Here is a 15034-nt window from a genome sequence, read left to right as displayed (position 1 = left end):
AACAAGACAACAACTAAAAACAAACAAAGAAAAACTAAGCAACAGAAACAAAAGACCACTAGAGAGACCCAAGAACAAAGGCCCTGCCCAAACACCACCTCCCCCAACAAAAAGCAAGCGCAGCAGGCAACCATTCCCGCCGCCAGCGAGCCCCTTCGCCACCACGCCGCCGCCCCGCAACAAAACGTCATCGCGCCGAATCCCTCCGCCGCTGCACCGCCTTGTCACGCCGCAAACAACTCCTACACCAAGCTGACGACCCCAAAAAGAACCCAAACCGAAGCTGAGATAGATCCCTTCTGGGATCGCCACAGCCGCAATTCGATCTGATCAGCCACAGCCCAAATCGCAGGATCGGTGGCGTCAGATTCCACCGCCGAAAAGTCGAGTTTCGTCGCTGCTCCTTCTCTGCCATCGCCTCCGATCCAAGAGGGACAAATCGAGATCGATCCACCCAACTCGGAAATGAAGACCCATCCTCCCTCCCTGGACCATACCGCTGCCCCGAAACCCCTCCACTACTCAGAATCGACATCCTCTCCCGGGCCAAAACGTAGCGGCTGGAGTGCTGGCAACGTTCGGCCGGGAGAGAACAAACACACCGTCAGGGTTTTTTTCTCTTCTTTGCGCAAGGGTGGGAGATCTCTATAACATCACATAAATAGAGCATCAATTTTAACATGGATTAAAATATATGAACATTGAAACTGAAAGAAAAAAATTTAAAAAAATGGAAGTAAATCATATTATGATTTTATTAGGAAACTTTAATATATTTTAGTTTGTTTATTGATATCAATTAAATGAGACATTTTCGTTAAAAAAATATTCTTTATTTTGGATATGTTATAGAAGGATATTTCTGGAAAGAGAAATGGGTTAGATAAGTAAATATAATAATTGAAATTAAAATGTAGGGTGTAATGAGCAAGTAGGGTGAACAAAGAAAATGGTAGGGTGACAACAGTCGCACCCTTAATTTTTTTTTTTTTTTGACTTTGTCAAGGGGAACCCAAAGGCTTCCTAGGCCCAAGATAAACCCCTTCGGCGCATGTGAAATGCTCCAACTGTGCATTGCAGCACAGTGCCTGGCCACTTTGATAGCTTCGGGATTCGAACCTAGGTTGAGGAGCACACCCAACTAGGCAAGAACCATACACCACTTGCAATGGTTAGTCGCACCCTTAATTATATCCTTAATTGTTTTCTTATTTCAAAAACTTTGCCGAGGTATATATGTTAGTGTAACCATTTCATTTTACTGAGGTCTGCAATTCAAATTTCTTTTTACATATAATTTCAATTTCTTTTCCTTATTGTGATGAGTTGTTCTCTAATACAAGCCTCTTGTTCTTCTTCTTCATGCCTCTTTGCAAATCATAGCACTAGTCACTATTAAACTCATCATGATTCCTGTTATTACAATACTACTTTTCCTTGCCTCATCCTTCTTTTTTGGCTTTCTTATCCAAAAAAAGAAGCGAGTAGTACTCCCAGCAGTGCCCCCTCTTCCTCCAGGACCAAGCCCATGGCCGATTATTGGATGTCTGCCAGAGATGTGGAGGAATAGACCAGCATATAAATGGATACATGACCTTCTGAAACAGTTCAACACTGATATTGCTTGTGTACGACTAGGAAATGTTCATGTGATCGCAGTCATATCACCTGAAATTGCCAGAGAATTCTTGAAGAAACACAACGCAGTTTTCGCATCACGACCCATTACTATGGCTACTAACATCTTAAGTAGTGGGTACTTGGCAACAGGTATATATGGACTGAAGTAATTTCAATATAAAATATGGTCCATCTTATATATGTACGTACGTTTAATACCAATCTTCACTACTCGTGACTCCTTACCTTACAGCCGTTGTACCTTTGGGAGAGCAGTGGAAGAAAATGAAAAGAACTTTGGTTGCCGACGTGTTTAATCAGTCCAGACTCCGCTGGCTACTCGATAAGAGAAATGATGAAGCAGACAATCTTGTGAAGTTCCTCTACAGTCAGTGCTCAAACAACGAGAATGGTTCGGTGGTGAATGTGAGAAATGCAGCCCCACATTACCCAATGAGTGTGATGAGAAGGATGATCTTCAACACGAGGTACTTTGGGAAAGGAAGAGAAGATGGAGGGCCAGGACTTGAAGAAGAAAGACATGTCTCTGCACTTTTCACAATACTCTTGCATTCGTATGCATTCTGTGTATTCGATTACCTTCCATGGTTGAGACCTTTTGACATAGGTGGGCATGAGAAGAAGGTGAGGGATGCTTTGAAAATTATTAAGCAGTATCAGGACCCCATTATAGATGAGAGAGTACGGAAGTGGAGGCGCTCTAATCAGGAAAATAGGATCAAGGAGCCTGTAGAGGAGGACCTGCTCGATGTTTTCATCTCACTCAAAGGTGCAGATGGGCAGCCTTTATTATCAGTTGAAGAAATCAAAGCACAAATCACTGTAAGATATTCTTATATAGATCCACAACTGTTAAGCTCAACTTCCTTGAAAATGATAATTGCATTTGCATGTAAGTCATATAGTAAATAAATTATAATTTTTTTTTTTTTTTTACCTTAGAAGTAGTTCTTTTATTATCACTTTTAACTATTCTTTCGACCAAATTTCAAGAAAATAAGGGGTATCGATTTAAAATATTATAACTTAGCTCAATTGCCCTAAAAGCGGTCATTGCATATTTGTATATATTCCCATGGGAGTCTATCTAATGAGGACCACTAAATTGAGGACTAGTTGAAGATTTTCCAATTAATGGTTTGGAAGACCCACTTTTCGATTACATTATAGAAAATCAATTGTTAGATGTTTATGTATATACATGAGTAGATCACTTCTGAAAATTTTCTTCTAAATTGCTAATCGTTAAGATACTAAACTACATCAAATCAATGGACGAACCAAATCTGTCAAACATGAACATTTATGTTGATAACTAATAAATCACGATTACGAATGTTTTAACGATTTTCAATTTGGTTGAAAAATTGCATAAATGATCTGTACATAAATATCTAAACATCTAATGATTGATTTGCTGAAATATGATCGAAAAGTGGGTCTAAAACAAAAGTCATCAACTAGTCCTCATTAGATGGGCTTCCCTCTTATAATAACACATTATAAAAAAGTTTCTTAGAAATAGTTGTTATTTTAACTTTTAACAATTTTTTTGGACCACATTTATAAGAAAATAAGAGTATCATTGCAGTTGTTTTAAGTTAAGTTTTTATTTTATTTATTTATTTATTTATTTTTATTTTTTTTAAGTTGAAGGAGGTTAGACTTTATTGCAATCAAAAACTTTAGTGCGCATACTTTTCAGCATCTATTACATCTTGTATAAAGAAAGGAGCATTAGACCAAAAGAAACTTTGATCATTAGCAGAAGCATGGGTTGCCAGAAAATGAGCTACTTTGTTAGCTTCCCTCCTAGCATGAACAATTCGAGAATTGGGAAGAAGTTCCAAGTCCTCACTAATATTATCATATAACCTACCAAGGGCTGAAGTATTCTACACCCTCGCTTGACAAATTTATTGCTTCAATATCAAGCAATTGATTTCAAAGATAACCGGATGAAGAGAATGAGTACCTCGGATTTGTTTATTTATTATGGTTTCACGGCCGGAGGAGATTCCAGCCACCTCATCTGAAATCACAAGTTGCAAATAAAACAAAATCCGAGGTACTTATCAGAAATCGTAAACCATAATAAATATACAAATCTAGCACCCTTTTTGGAAAATAAAATAATATTTAACTAAATTCAAATCCAACGAAAACCTCAATTTAATAATTCGCCGTAGTTCCTAAAAATCCGAAATCACATCAGAATTGGCTCAAACTTCTAGGGTTTTATCAGCTCGCTAATTCTAACAACTTAATGAAAGATCACAACGATCCAACAGCCAGATTGTGACGAACCAAAACCCAAAAATCCCAAAACTACTCGAATTCAGTCACTCACAAAACTTTCGCCAAAGGAAACAAATATCATATCAACATGTAAAGCTCTACCTCACAAGACAGCACAGAAGACCAGAGGAGGCCCCACGTGCTGCCAGAAGAGGCAGCGCGTAGCCTCATGCCCCTCCCTTTCACGACCCCAAATCGGGGGTCAATATCTATGTCAAAATGTTCGTTATCACAAATGCAACAACATCTATAGTTGCAACAAAGTCCAATTATGAATGAGAGAGCCATAATTTACCTCGAAAGCTTCGACTTTGGGCTACTAAAGCTTAATCCATTGATTATCTCTCCTCAAGTTGATTCGATGTATAAGAGTTGTATGGATGGAAAGAGGACAACGAGAGCTTCAAAACTCATGTGGTAATGCCGCCAGAATAATTGGAAAATGAAGATCGAACCGGGTTGTCTCCGACGGCACCACAAGCATAAAATCCCCAAATTTGTCCTTCCTCAAAACTAATTGACGCAAACCAAAACTATGGATCTCAAGAGGGCGAGAAGGTAGTTCGAATGACACAGATGACGCGGGGTGGTCGGATGACGACGATCTCACCGGGTCACGATCCCGGTCACTTCATGTAATACCCCGAAAAATCCAAATTAATTTCCGTGGATTTTTAGAAATGATTTCACGATAGTGGGAGCGAGTACGAGGCTTGGAGAAGTTATGGAATTAGTTCGAACGATTAATTTTCGAAAACGAACGTTATTTAGGAGGTCTCAAAAAGTGACTTTTTATACATTGGGAATTTGGGAAAACTTCATTCATGAAAGTTGTAGAGCGCGTCGATACGAGTTCGTGGACATATGGAATGCGAAAATCGGAGTTCGTATGAGAAAGTTATAAGCGATTGAAAATCGGGAAAATTCTATAAATACAAAAAAAAGTTCCGGAAATTGCATTGGAGGACAGAAATTTCAGAAACCTATATTTTCTCCCCAATTCTCTCCCGAGCCCAGATTTGTTCCTCTCTCTTCCACCGGCCATATCTCCCTCCACAGACCTCCGATCGACTTGATTCCAAAAGTATTTTCATTCGCCTTGAAGTCAGTTAAAACTTCCTAGAAGACATCAAAGTGAGAAAAGAACCATGGAAGGTGCTAGGAGGCCGAGAAGCTGCACAGCTCGAGCTGGAATTCGCCCGATGCTGCTCTTCCTTCACCGGCCGATATCTCTCTCATCCAACCTCGAATCGAGTTGATTCCAAAAGGGATTTTGCTGGGCCTGAGCTATATTACAACTTTGTAGAAGACATCGAGGGGAAATAACCAACGTGGTAGCCGCTACAAGTCGAAGAACACGGTGCAGTCGAGCTGGAAATCACCTCCTTTCCCCACCGTCGTTCTCCCTCCTCCGGCCACCTTTTGCCGTGATTCTTGAGAGGATTCTGCACTTCTGAGGATGTAGATCATTTCCCCTAAGGTGGATTGCATCGATTTCATCTGTGGAGATCGAATTGGAACGAATTCAAAACTAGGGTTCTTCGGGTTTCAAACCTTATAAGGTAAAATTCTACTTTTTGGCTTATAGTCTGACTTTGGTGTAGTTATGAAAGTTTCAATTCGAGTTAAGATGAAGAACTTTCGTGTTGGGAGTTTTGTCTAATTTTGACTTTGGATGGGTGGCGGTGCCGCCACTGTGATGGTGGTTTCCGGCGACCTCCGGCCACCCCAAGGACAGTTTCTGTCCATTTTTGTGTTCTACGTGTCGATACGATCGTTTGCATATATAATTCATAATTTTTGGATATCGTATGATTAAGTTATGAATTTTTAAGTTTCGATCGATTTCGATCGTTCGATTTGTGATCTGTGAAGATCAGACCGTCCGATGGACTTGTAGTTTTGTTATGTTGATCTTATGACTGTCCCAGTGGCTTTGTGTGGTCATGGGCGAAGATCCGACCGTTGGATCTTCGTATAATTGTGAAATAGTGATTCGGAAGGCGATTCGTGAGAATCTAACCGTCGGATTTTCGTATAATTTTGAGGAGATGTTTGTTAGAGTGATTCAAGAAGATCTGACCGTTGGATCTTCGTGATAATTTTGGAGGATGATCCTAAGGGCGATCCGTGAGGATCCGACCGTTGGATCATCATATAAATTCGATCTGGCCGTTGGATCATCATTAAATTAGAATCCGACCGTTGGATTTCCGTATATGTGTGGTTTATGAATGATTGCTAAGTTAAGATCGTATCTGACTAGGTGATTGACGGTTTGAGTTAGTGGACGATTGTGGATCGTATTTTGAGCGGAATTGAAGACGCAGCGGGATTATCGAGGTGAGTAAACCTCACGTGGTTCATATTACGAACCGAGTACTTTTAATTAATTTATTTTTTGTCGTCATTGTGTGAACTATAGTTGGTATTAATGGGCATTCCTGTGTGAATGTCTATCTATATATATATTATTTATGTGAAATAATATGTATTGTTGAAATTGTGAGATATTATGTACTGTTATGGTTGTGTTGAGTTTATTGTTGAAAAGCAACAATATTGTGAGAGGTATTAAATTTATTGTTGAGAAACAATAAATTGTTGATTTGTTGAGATATATTGATCTGTGGAGATCAATAGGTCACGGGGGTGACCATGGCATCTATTAGTGAACCACGCCCTTGTACCGGGTAGGTGGAAACTAATAGCATTAAATCGTGAACCACGCCCTCGCGCCGGGTAGGTGGAAACGATCAGTTAGAGCTCTAGTCTGTCTGCCAAATGTTGAGTGACCTTATGAGGGTAACGGGGAGTGACTCATAAGTGTATAATATTTATATATATATATATATATATATATATTTATATATATATGAGAGTGAGAAAGTGAAGTGGTTTTGTGGTGATCATTGTAATTGTGATGTTTCTACATTTCTACACTTGAGTTAAAGGAAATGTATTTTATTAAATCAACAGTTCTTCTTGTTTACTCATACTGGCTGTAAAAAGCTTACCGGGTTTTGTGTTGTTGCAACTCCCGGTACACTATTCAAATTGTGTAGCGGGTAATCCTACAGGACAGGAGAACCAGGACGGTGATCGTGCGGTTAGAGCAATTGTTAGAGTTTTACAGCAATTGTACGTTGTGAGGTGTGTTATGCTCATTTGAGCTTTACAATATTGCTTGTGAGAGTGAATTGTAATAATGAACTCGAAGTTTCGAGATTTGGATTTTGTAATTGTAATTATTCATGTTTCGGATTTGAATTTATTATTCAAAATTCGGGGCGTGACAGTTTGGTATCAGAGCGTAAGGTACATATTTGGTGATAATCAGTACTCCCCGAGTGATGGCCCGTCTGCAGCGGATCCCCATCATATACTCTTCGGTACTGGTATAATCATTGGGTATGTCTTAGTATGGGGTCTAGACAGCGTGTATGTCTGTAGGACGGTAGAGTTGTCTTCTAAGTTCGTATTAGAATAAATTTAGTTTCCGCAGGTTGTAATCTTCGAGGAATAGAGACCTCTAGATTTAACTCTGATGAGTCGGTGAGATTTGTTTTATGGAAGTGAGGTCCTTTTGGATGTTGAAGTGTTGGTTGAAGGCATGATGTTGACCTATGCACGTACCTAGTGTGGATACGAGTATGAATTGTTATAAATTTTGTCTTCTTAAGTTGGACGTACAGACGTTTGGATGGGATGTACGTATCAAGGATTAAATATCTTGTTTTGTAATGAGATGTCCTTGTGGAGTTTGTTAGTAGGGTTGAGGTTAGGAAAGAAATTATTGTGGTTACTTCTTCCTTGTGCTTGTAAGTTGTTAAGCAGGGTTTAAGGTGCGAGACAAGAATTTTATTTTGTGCTCGATGGTTAGAGATGAGAGACCATTGTTTTGGGTTGTCGTTGAGTACTATAATTCCTTCAGAATCAGGATTGTTGGTAGAATTGGAATTAGTAGTAGTTTTGATGATTCGGAATTTGAATTGAGTTCGCGAGACGTGTCTTATATACGTGGTTGATGTTGCTTGCATCATTTTGGAACGATACGTTACGATTCAAAAGGAAAACTGGATTTGAAATTTATTCATTTGAACACCATGGGTTGATGACCTGACCGTGACTTGTGAATATAGTTTTGTTCAAGTGAATGAAATTGAATTTTGTGGCCTTTGTGTGGTGAACTAGTTTTCTTAAGTTTTGGATCATAGTATGGAGATGGACTGCAGTGAATTTGAAGTTGTTGTGTGTTTTAAGTTTAAGTAGGCGGGACACTTAAAGTTTTGCAAGGGAGTTGATTTTGGTGTAATTAATTGGGAGAGTTAGAATCAGTTCTTGTGAATGATGTTGGATGAGAGTGTGTGCCTTTGGTGATTGATTTTAGGTGATATAGTTAAACGCAATTTCGGATATTGATTTTAGTGACTTTGTTAGGTATCCATGGTGGTTCAAGTGAATTACTATGTGATATGGAGTTTGATTCGAATTCTGAATCGCTAAATGTTAGGGATTGAATTGTGGTGAGTTTTTGTTGAAGCAATTGATAGATGGAATTATCGAGATTCTATAAGAGTTGTAAGAGTAACTCTAAAGACGTGGGTTTTTCCTAGCTAACTCAGGATGTGTTTAGCTTTATAAATCCCTAATCCTATCGATGAAATTGTTGTGTTTGGTTTGACTCAGAGGATACTAGCTACACCTCGATGCGACTTAATTGATTGTTGGATTCTTTTTGAGTGATTGTTTTTATTGCATCATTATGAAAGATGTGTGCAGTAGAGTTGTTTATGGTTTTGAAAATAGTATTGGGTGACCAAGGTTCGATCCTTGGTGTTGTCGTTGGTTAAACAAAAAGAAAGGAAAACATGCACACCATCTTATTGATTTTATATTACAAAAAAAAAAAAAAAAGGAAAACGAGGACTATGCTATGCTAAGCCTAGTCAGCAGCTCCGGATGGATTGAGGCTGAGCTCAAGAGAAACGTTAGAGCCACTGTTGTAACCGCCTGAGCCACCAGAATAGTAACCAAATACGCTACCTTCCTCGGATGTAGTCTTCGGGTTACCAAAGACGTCCTCGCCGTGCACGGGGAACAGAGGAAGAGTTTCAACCTCCTGGTGATCTCCTCCTCGTTGTTGCAGGGATGTTCGTCCTCCTGTTGTGCCAAAAGAGTTGTACTGGTATTAGTATTGAAGGGTGAGGAAGAATATGAAACAAAATTTAAATCAAGAAATCCTTCAATACCAGTAGAATAGGTGGAACCAAAGTTGAGATCAATGGATCTACCATCATCAGTAGAACTAGTGGACCCAAAATTGATGTCAATGGATCCACCAGCTGGCCCAAAATTGATGTCGATGGATCCACCAGCACCAGTAGAACCAGTGGACCCAAAATTGAGATCAATGGATCCACCAGTACCAAGAGAACTAGTTCCCATGGGCACTGGAGCAGCCTGATTACACCTATTCATCTGCTTCTCTCGAGCCCTGACGTTCTGGAACCAAAAGTAAATGTTCTTACCCTCAACATGTCCATATTGGTTCAGCTGGAGGCAGATCTCGTGAATGTGCTCTGTAGTTGGGCACTTAAATCCCTTGACGTAGTAAAGATCCTTGAGGATTCTTATTTGTTCTGGAGTAGGAATCCACCTGGTACGGCTTCGCCAGAAATCCATGTTGGCACTACTTCCAGCTGCTTGGGTGTTTCCTCCCTCCTCTGTTGGTTGCTGTTGTTGTGGTTCCATTTGTTGCGGGGTTTGGAGCTCCATTAGTTGCAGAGTTCGTGGCTCTTGGGTCATGGAGTGAGAGGATGTGAAAATCGAGGAATACATGGTTTAGTGTTTGAGGGAGATTTTGTTAGAAGGATTGGAGTTGTTGAACTGGTGATTGGAGATCTGAGATTCTCAGAGGAAAGATGAGATCGAATCTTCAAATGGAAGAAAAAATCTGAGAAAGAAGGATTGAAGATTTGGAGGAAAAGATTGAAGATCTGAAAGTTCAGAGGAAAGATGGGATTGAATCAACTAGATGGGAGAGAAGATCAGAAGAGAAGGATCGAAATTGATGAAGAAAGGATTTGAGAAGAGAAAGGCTGAAGAGTTGAGAGAGAAAGACTTGAGCTCGGAAGAAAATTTCTTTTCTTTTGGAGTGAACAGTTTTTCTCCAGAATGCACCTATTTATAGAACAAGGTGAGCAGATCTCCACCGTTGGATGAACGATCTCAGAATTTGAATCCACGCGTTGGATTAAAGTCGCCCCGAAACCCGGAAAAGCTGTTGGCGCGTGTTGAGCGTGTAAGGGGACAGGCCGAACCTCGAGACGCTGTGGCAGACAGCTTTAGCCGAAAGTGATTTGCTTTCCGTAAATCACGGAAGAGACGTGTCGTGGCACGTGGAGTGTACCGACAGTTTGTTGTTATTCTATCGCTTATGATAGAATAAATAAAAGAAGTTGCATGGATAGTAACCAGAGCAGCTGGTGCTCTAGTGGTTGAAGAGCAAGGCTCTTGTACAAGAGGTCAGAGGTTCGAACCTTGCCTCTCGTTTATTTTTATTATGTTCGCTTATGACATAATAAGTATAACATTTGTACACATTATATTAAGCACAGCTTGTGCTCCAGTGGTTGGGGACAAAGGTTTCGTGCAGCAGGTTAAGGTTTCGAACCTTGCCTCCCCCGTTATTTTATTTATGTCGCTTATGACATAATAAATTTAACACGTGAGCATATATTAATGAAGGCAGCTCTTGCTTCAGTGGTTGGGAGCAAAACCTTCGTGTTCGAGGGTCGGGAGTTCGAACTTTACCTCTTACAAATATTTTTGGATCTCGTATATGCTTGATATACGGACGTATATACGGTCTGTACGGTATGCATACGTATATACAGTTGTACGTTATGCATACGTATATACGGTCTGTACGGTATGCATACGTATATACGGTATGTACAATTTCATACCGTAGCCGAGCTGGAAGTTGGTGGACCGATTGGTAAGCCCAAATAGTAAGCCCAAATAGTGAGCCCAATTGTTCGGCCCGATTGGTAGGCCCAAATGGTAAGCCCAATTGTTCGGCCCGAATGGTAGGCCCAAATGTTAAACCCAATTTGGTTCGGGCCTGTTCGAAATGTGGATGGTCCGATTTCTTCGGCCCAATTGGCCAGCCCTAATGCTTAGCCCAAGGATTGAGCAAGCCCAAGTCATCGTCACTGGGTGACATATTTTATTGGCGTGCTTTTGGGGATGATTTGTTTTGAGTGATGCATCACTATTGTTGTGAAGAATGGTGCATGCTTGAGTTTTACTATAGAGATTTACCGTGATGCTAATTGAGTAGCGAAACACTTTGTGGGAGTGTTTACTATGCTTGTATGCCAGTACAGAGTGATGATCTAAGTGAAGATCTATGTGATGATCTATGTGAGGATCTATGAGATGATCCATGTGACGATTTTGTGTATGTGATGTGGAGTGTTGTTGAGCAGTTGTTGTGTGAGTTTACGTTTGTGATGAAAGGATTTAGTGGCCATAGGAATGTATTTTTATACAAAGAGCTGAGGCTCTGTAGATTACTACAGATTTGGAAAAGATGGAGATTCTATGGTTAGGTCAACCTTAATCGAGAGGAATTGACTTACGCTCAAATTTCGGGACGAAATTTCTTTAAGGAGGGTAGATTGTAATACCCCGAAAAATCCAAATTAATTTCCGTGGATTTTTAGAAATGATTTCACGATAGTGGGAGCGAGTACGAGGCTTGGAGAAGTTATGGAATTAGTTCGAACGATTAATTTTCGAAAACGAACGTTATTTAGGAGGTCTCAAAAAGTGACTTTTTATACATTGGGAATTTGGGAAAACTTCATTCATGAAAGTTGTAGAGCGCGTCGATACGAGTTCGTGGACATATGGAATGCGAAAATCGGAGTTCGTATGAGAAAGTTATAAGCGATTGAAAATCGGGAAAATTCTATAAATACAAAAAAAAGTTCCGGAAATTGCATTGGAGGACAGAAATTTCAGAAACCTATATTTTCTCCCCAATTCTCTCCCGAGCCCAGATTTGTTCCTCTCTCTTCCACCGGCCATATCTCCCTCCACAGACCTCCGATCGACTTGATTCCAAAAGTATTTTCATTCGCCTTGAAGTCAGTTAAAACTTCCTAGAAGACATCAAAGTGAGAAAAGAACCATGGAAGGTGCTAGGAGGCCGAGAAGCTGCACAGCTCGAGCTGGAATTCGCCCGATGCTGCTCTTCCTTCACCGGCCGATATCTCTCTCATCCAACCTCGAATCGAGTTGATTCCAAAAGGGATTTTGCTGGGCCTGAGCTATATTACAACTTTGTAGAAGACATCGAGGGGAAATAACCAACGTGGTAGCCGCTACAAGTCGAAGAACACGGTGCAGTCGAGCTGGAAATCACCTCCTTTCCCCACCGTCGTTCTCCCTCCTCCGGCCACCTTTTGCCGTGATTCTTGAGAGGATTCTGCACTTCTGAGGATGTAGATCATTTCCCCTAAGGTGGATTGCATCGATTTCATCTGTGGAGATCGAATTGGAACGAATTCAAAACTAGGGTTCTTCGGGTTTCAAACCTTATAAGGTAAAATTCTACTTTTTGGCTTATAGTCTGACTTTGGTGTAGTTATGAAAGTTTCAATTCGAGTTAAGATGAAGAACTTTCGTGTTGGGAGTTTTGTCTAATTTTGACTTTGGATGGGTGGCGGTGCCGCCACTGTGATGGTGGTTTCCGGCGACCTCCGGCCACCCCAAGGACAGTTTCTGTCCATTTTTGTGTTCTACGTGTCGATACGATCGTTTGCATATATAATTCATAATTTTTGGATATCGTATGATTAAGTTATGAATTTTTAAGTTTCGATCGATTTCGATCGTTCGATTTGTGATCTGTGAAGATCAGACCGTCCGATGGACTTGTAGTTTTGTTATGTTGATCTTATGACTGTCCCAGTGGCTTTGTGTGGTCATGGGCGAAGATCCGACCGTTGGATCTTCGTATAATTGTGAAATAGTGATTCGGAAGGCGATTCGTGAGAATCTAACCGTCGGATTTTCGTATAATTTTGAGGAGATGTTTGTTAGAGTGATTCAAGAAGATCTGACCGTTGGATCTTCGTGATAATTTTGGAGGATGATCCTAAGGGCGATCCGTGAGGATCCGACCGTTGGATCATCATATAAATTCGATCTGGCCGTTGGATCATCATTAAATTAGAATCCGACCGTTGGATTTCCGTATATGTGTGGTTTATGAATGATTGCTAAGTTAAGATCGTATCTGACTAGGTGATTGACGGTTTGAGTTAGTGGACGATTGTGGATCGTATTTTGAGCGGAATTGAAGACGCAGCGGGATTATCGAGGTGAGTAAACCTCACGTGGTTCATATTACGAACCGAGTACTTTTAATTAATTTATTTTTTGTCGTCATTGTGTGAACTATAGTTGGTATTAATGGGCATTCCTGTGTGAATGTCTATCTATATATATATTATTTATGTGAAATAATATGTATTGTTGAAATTGTGAGATATTATGTACTGTTATGGTTGTGTTGAGTTTATTGTTGAAAAGCAACAATATTGTGAGAGGTATTAAATTTATTGTTGAGAAACAATAAATTGTTGATTTGTTGAGATATATTGATCTGTGGAGATCAATAGGTCACGGGGGTGACCATGGCATCTATTAGTGAACCACGCCCTTGTACCGGGTAGGTGGAAACTAATAGCATTAAATCGTGAACCACGCCCTCGCGCCGGGTAGGTGGAAACGATCAGTTAGAGCTCTAGTCTGTCTGCCAAATGTTGAGTGACCTTATGAGGGTAACGGGGAGTGACTCATAAGTGTATAATATTTATATATATATATATATATATATATATTTATATATATATGAGAGTGAGAAAGTGAAGTGGTTTTGTGGTGATCATTGTAATTGTGATGTTTCTACATTTCTATACTTGAGTTAAAGGAAATGTATTTTATTAAATCAACAGTTCTTCTTGTTTACTCATACTGGCTGTAAAAAGCTTACCGGGTTTTGTGTTGTTGCAACTCCCGGTACACTATTCAAATTGTGTAGCGGGTAATCCTACAGGACAGGAGAACCAGGACGGTGATCGTGCGGTTAGAGCAATTGTTAGAGTTTTACAGCAATTGTACGTTGTGAGGTGTGTTATGCTCATTTGAGCTTTACAATATTGCTTGTGAGAGTGAATTGTAATAATGAACTCGAAGTTTCGAGATTTGGATTTTGTAATTGTAATTATTCATGTTTCGGATTTGAATTTATTATTCAAAATTCGGGGCGTGACACTTCACGAGTCAGGTCAAATCTGGATCCCTTTATCCATGTGTATACGGTCTGAGAGTAGCAAAAGTGCCCCAAAATACTAGAGTTCGCCCTTTTTATACCCACGATATAAAAATGTCAATATTGCCCCTATAGATGTCTCCAAAAAACTTCGACGAAGGAATTAAACTTTTGTAGATTGTATTTTACTCATAGGAATTCTAATTTTTATGTGCCGCATGTTCACAAACTCGGTTTAACGTGCTCTACTTCTTTTGTGAAAGAAGCTTCCTCGAAAAATGAAACAAAGAAGAAGTCAACTTAGAGTTCCCCTTAAATGTTTGAAATGAAAGTAAAACTAAAGATTTTGATCCTTTACTGTCCAAATGACCAGTAATACACTAAATCTAGGTATGGGGTGTAAGACATCACTTCTTTAGTAAAAGAACAGTTTCGACATAGATGAAGTATAGTTTCATTCTCAGTGTTACAAAGCACACAAATATCAGATTCTAGGGCAACATGCCTAAAAGCCAGTCGGTCCAACGTCTGTAGAATATTGTACCCTATCTTCCAGGCATTCACCTTCACTTAATTTGGCATTTTAGCTTGCCAAATTTTCTTCTACACTCTTTGATTAACCACAACAGAAAGAGATAGAGTAGAGTCTATTTTGAAAAATACAAAATGATAAGCAGATTTAACCGTGAACCTACCTCTTTTCTCTAAATGCCAAGATAGTCTATCATCACGTCCCCTAGTGCT

General features: G+C 39.8%; 1 protein-coding gene across 1 annotated transcript in view; it reads left to right on the top strand.

Moving 5' to 3' along the window:
- The first annotated feature begins 1015 nt into the window (after positions 1 to 1015).
- Positions 1016 to 15034, top strand: part of LOC133712505 (tryptophan N-monooxygenase CYP79A68-like) — a 28648-nt gene continuing 14629 nt past the window's right edge. Inside the window, exons 1-3 of the mRNA XM_062138615.1 lie at positions 1016 to 1171; positions 1479 to 1770; positions 1874 to 2463. Of these exons, the coding sequence (XP_061994599.1) occupies positions 1169 to 1171; positions 1479 to 1770; positions 1874 to 2463 (885 nt within the window). The 5' untranslated portion in view covers positions 1016 to 1168. The remainder of the gene's footprint in view (positions 1172 to 1478; positions 1771 to 1873; positions 2464 to 15034) is intronic.

This window comes from Rosa rugosa, chromosome 5 (assembly GCF_958449725.1).
Source record: "Rosa rugosa chromosome 5, drRosRugo1.1, whole genome shotgun sequence".
In the NCBI taxonomy this organism is placed as follows: domain Eukaryota; kingdom Viridiplantae; phylum Streptophyta; class Magnoliopsida; order Rosales; family Rosaceae; genus Rosa; species Rosa rugosa.
Note: the sequence above shows the minus strand (reverse complement) of the source record. Positions and strands in the feature narration are given on the sequence as shown.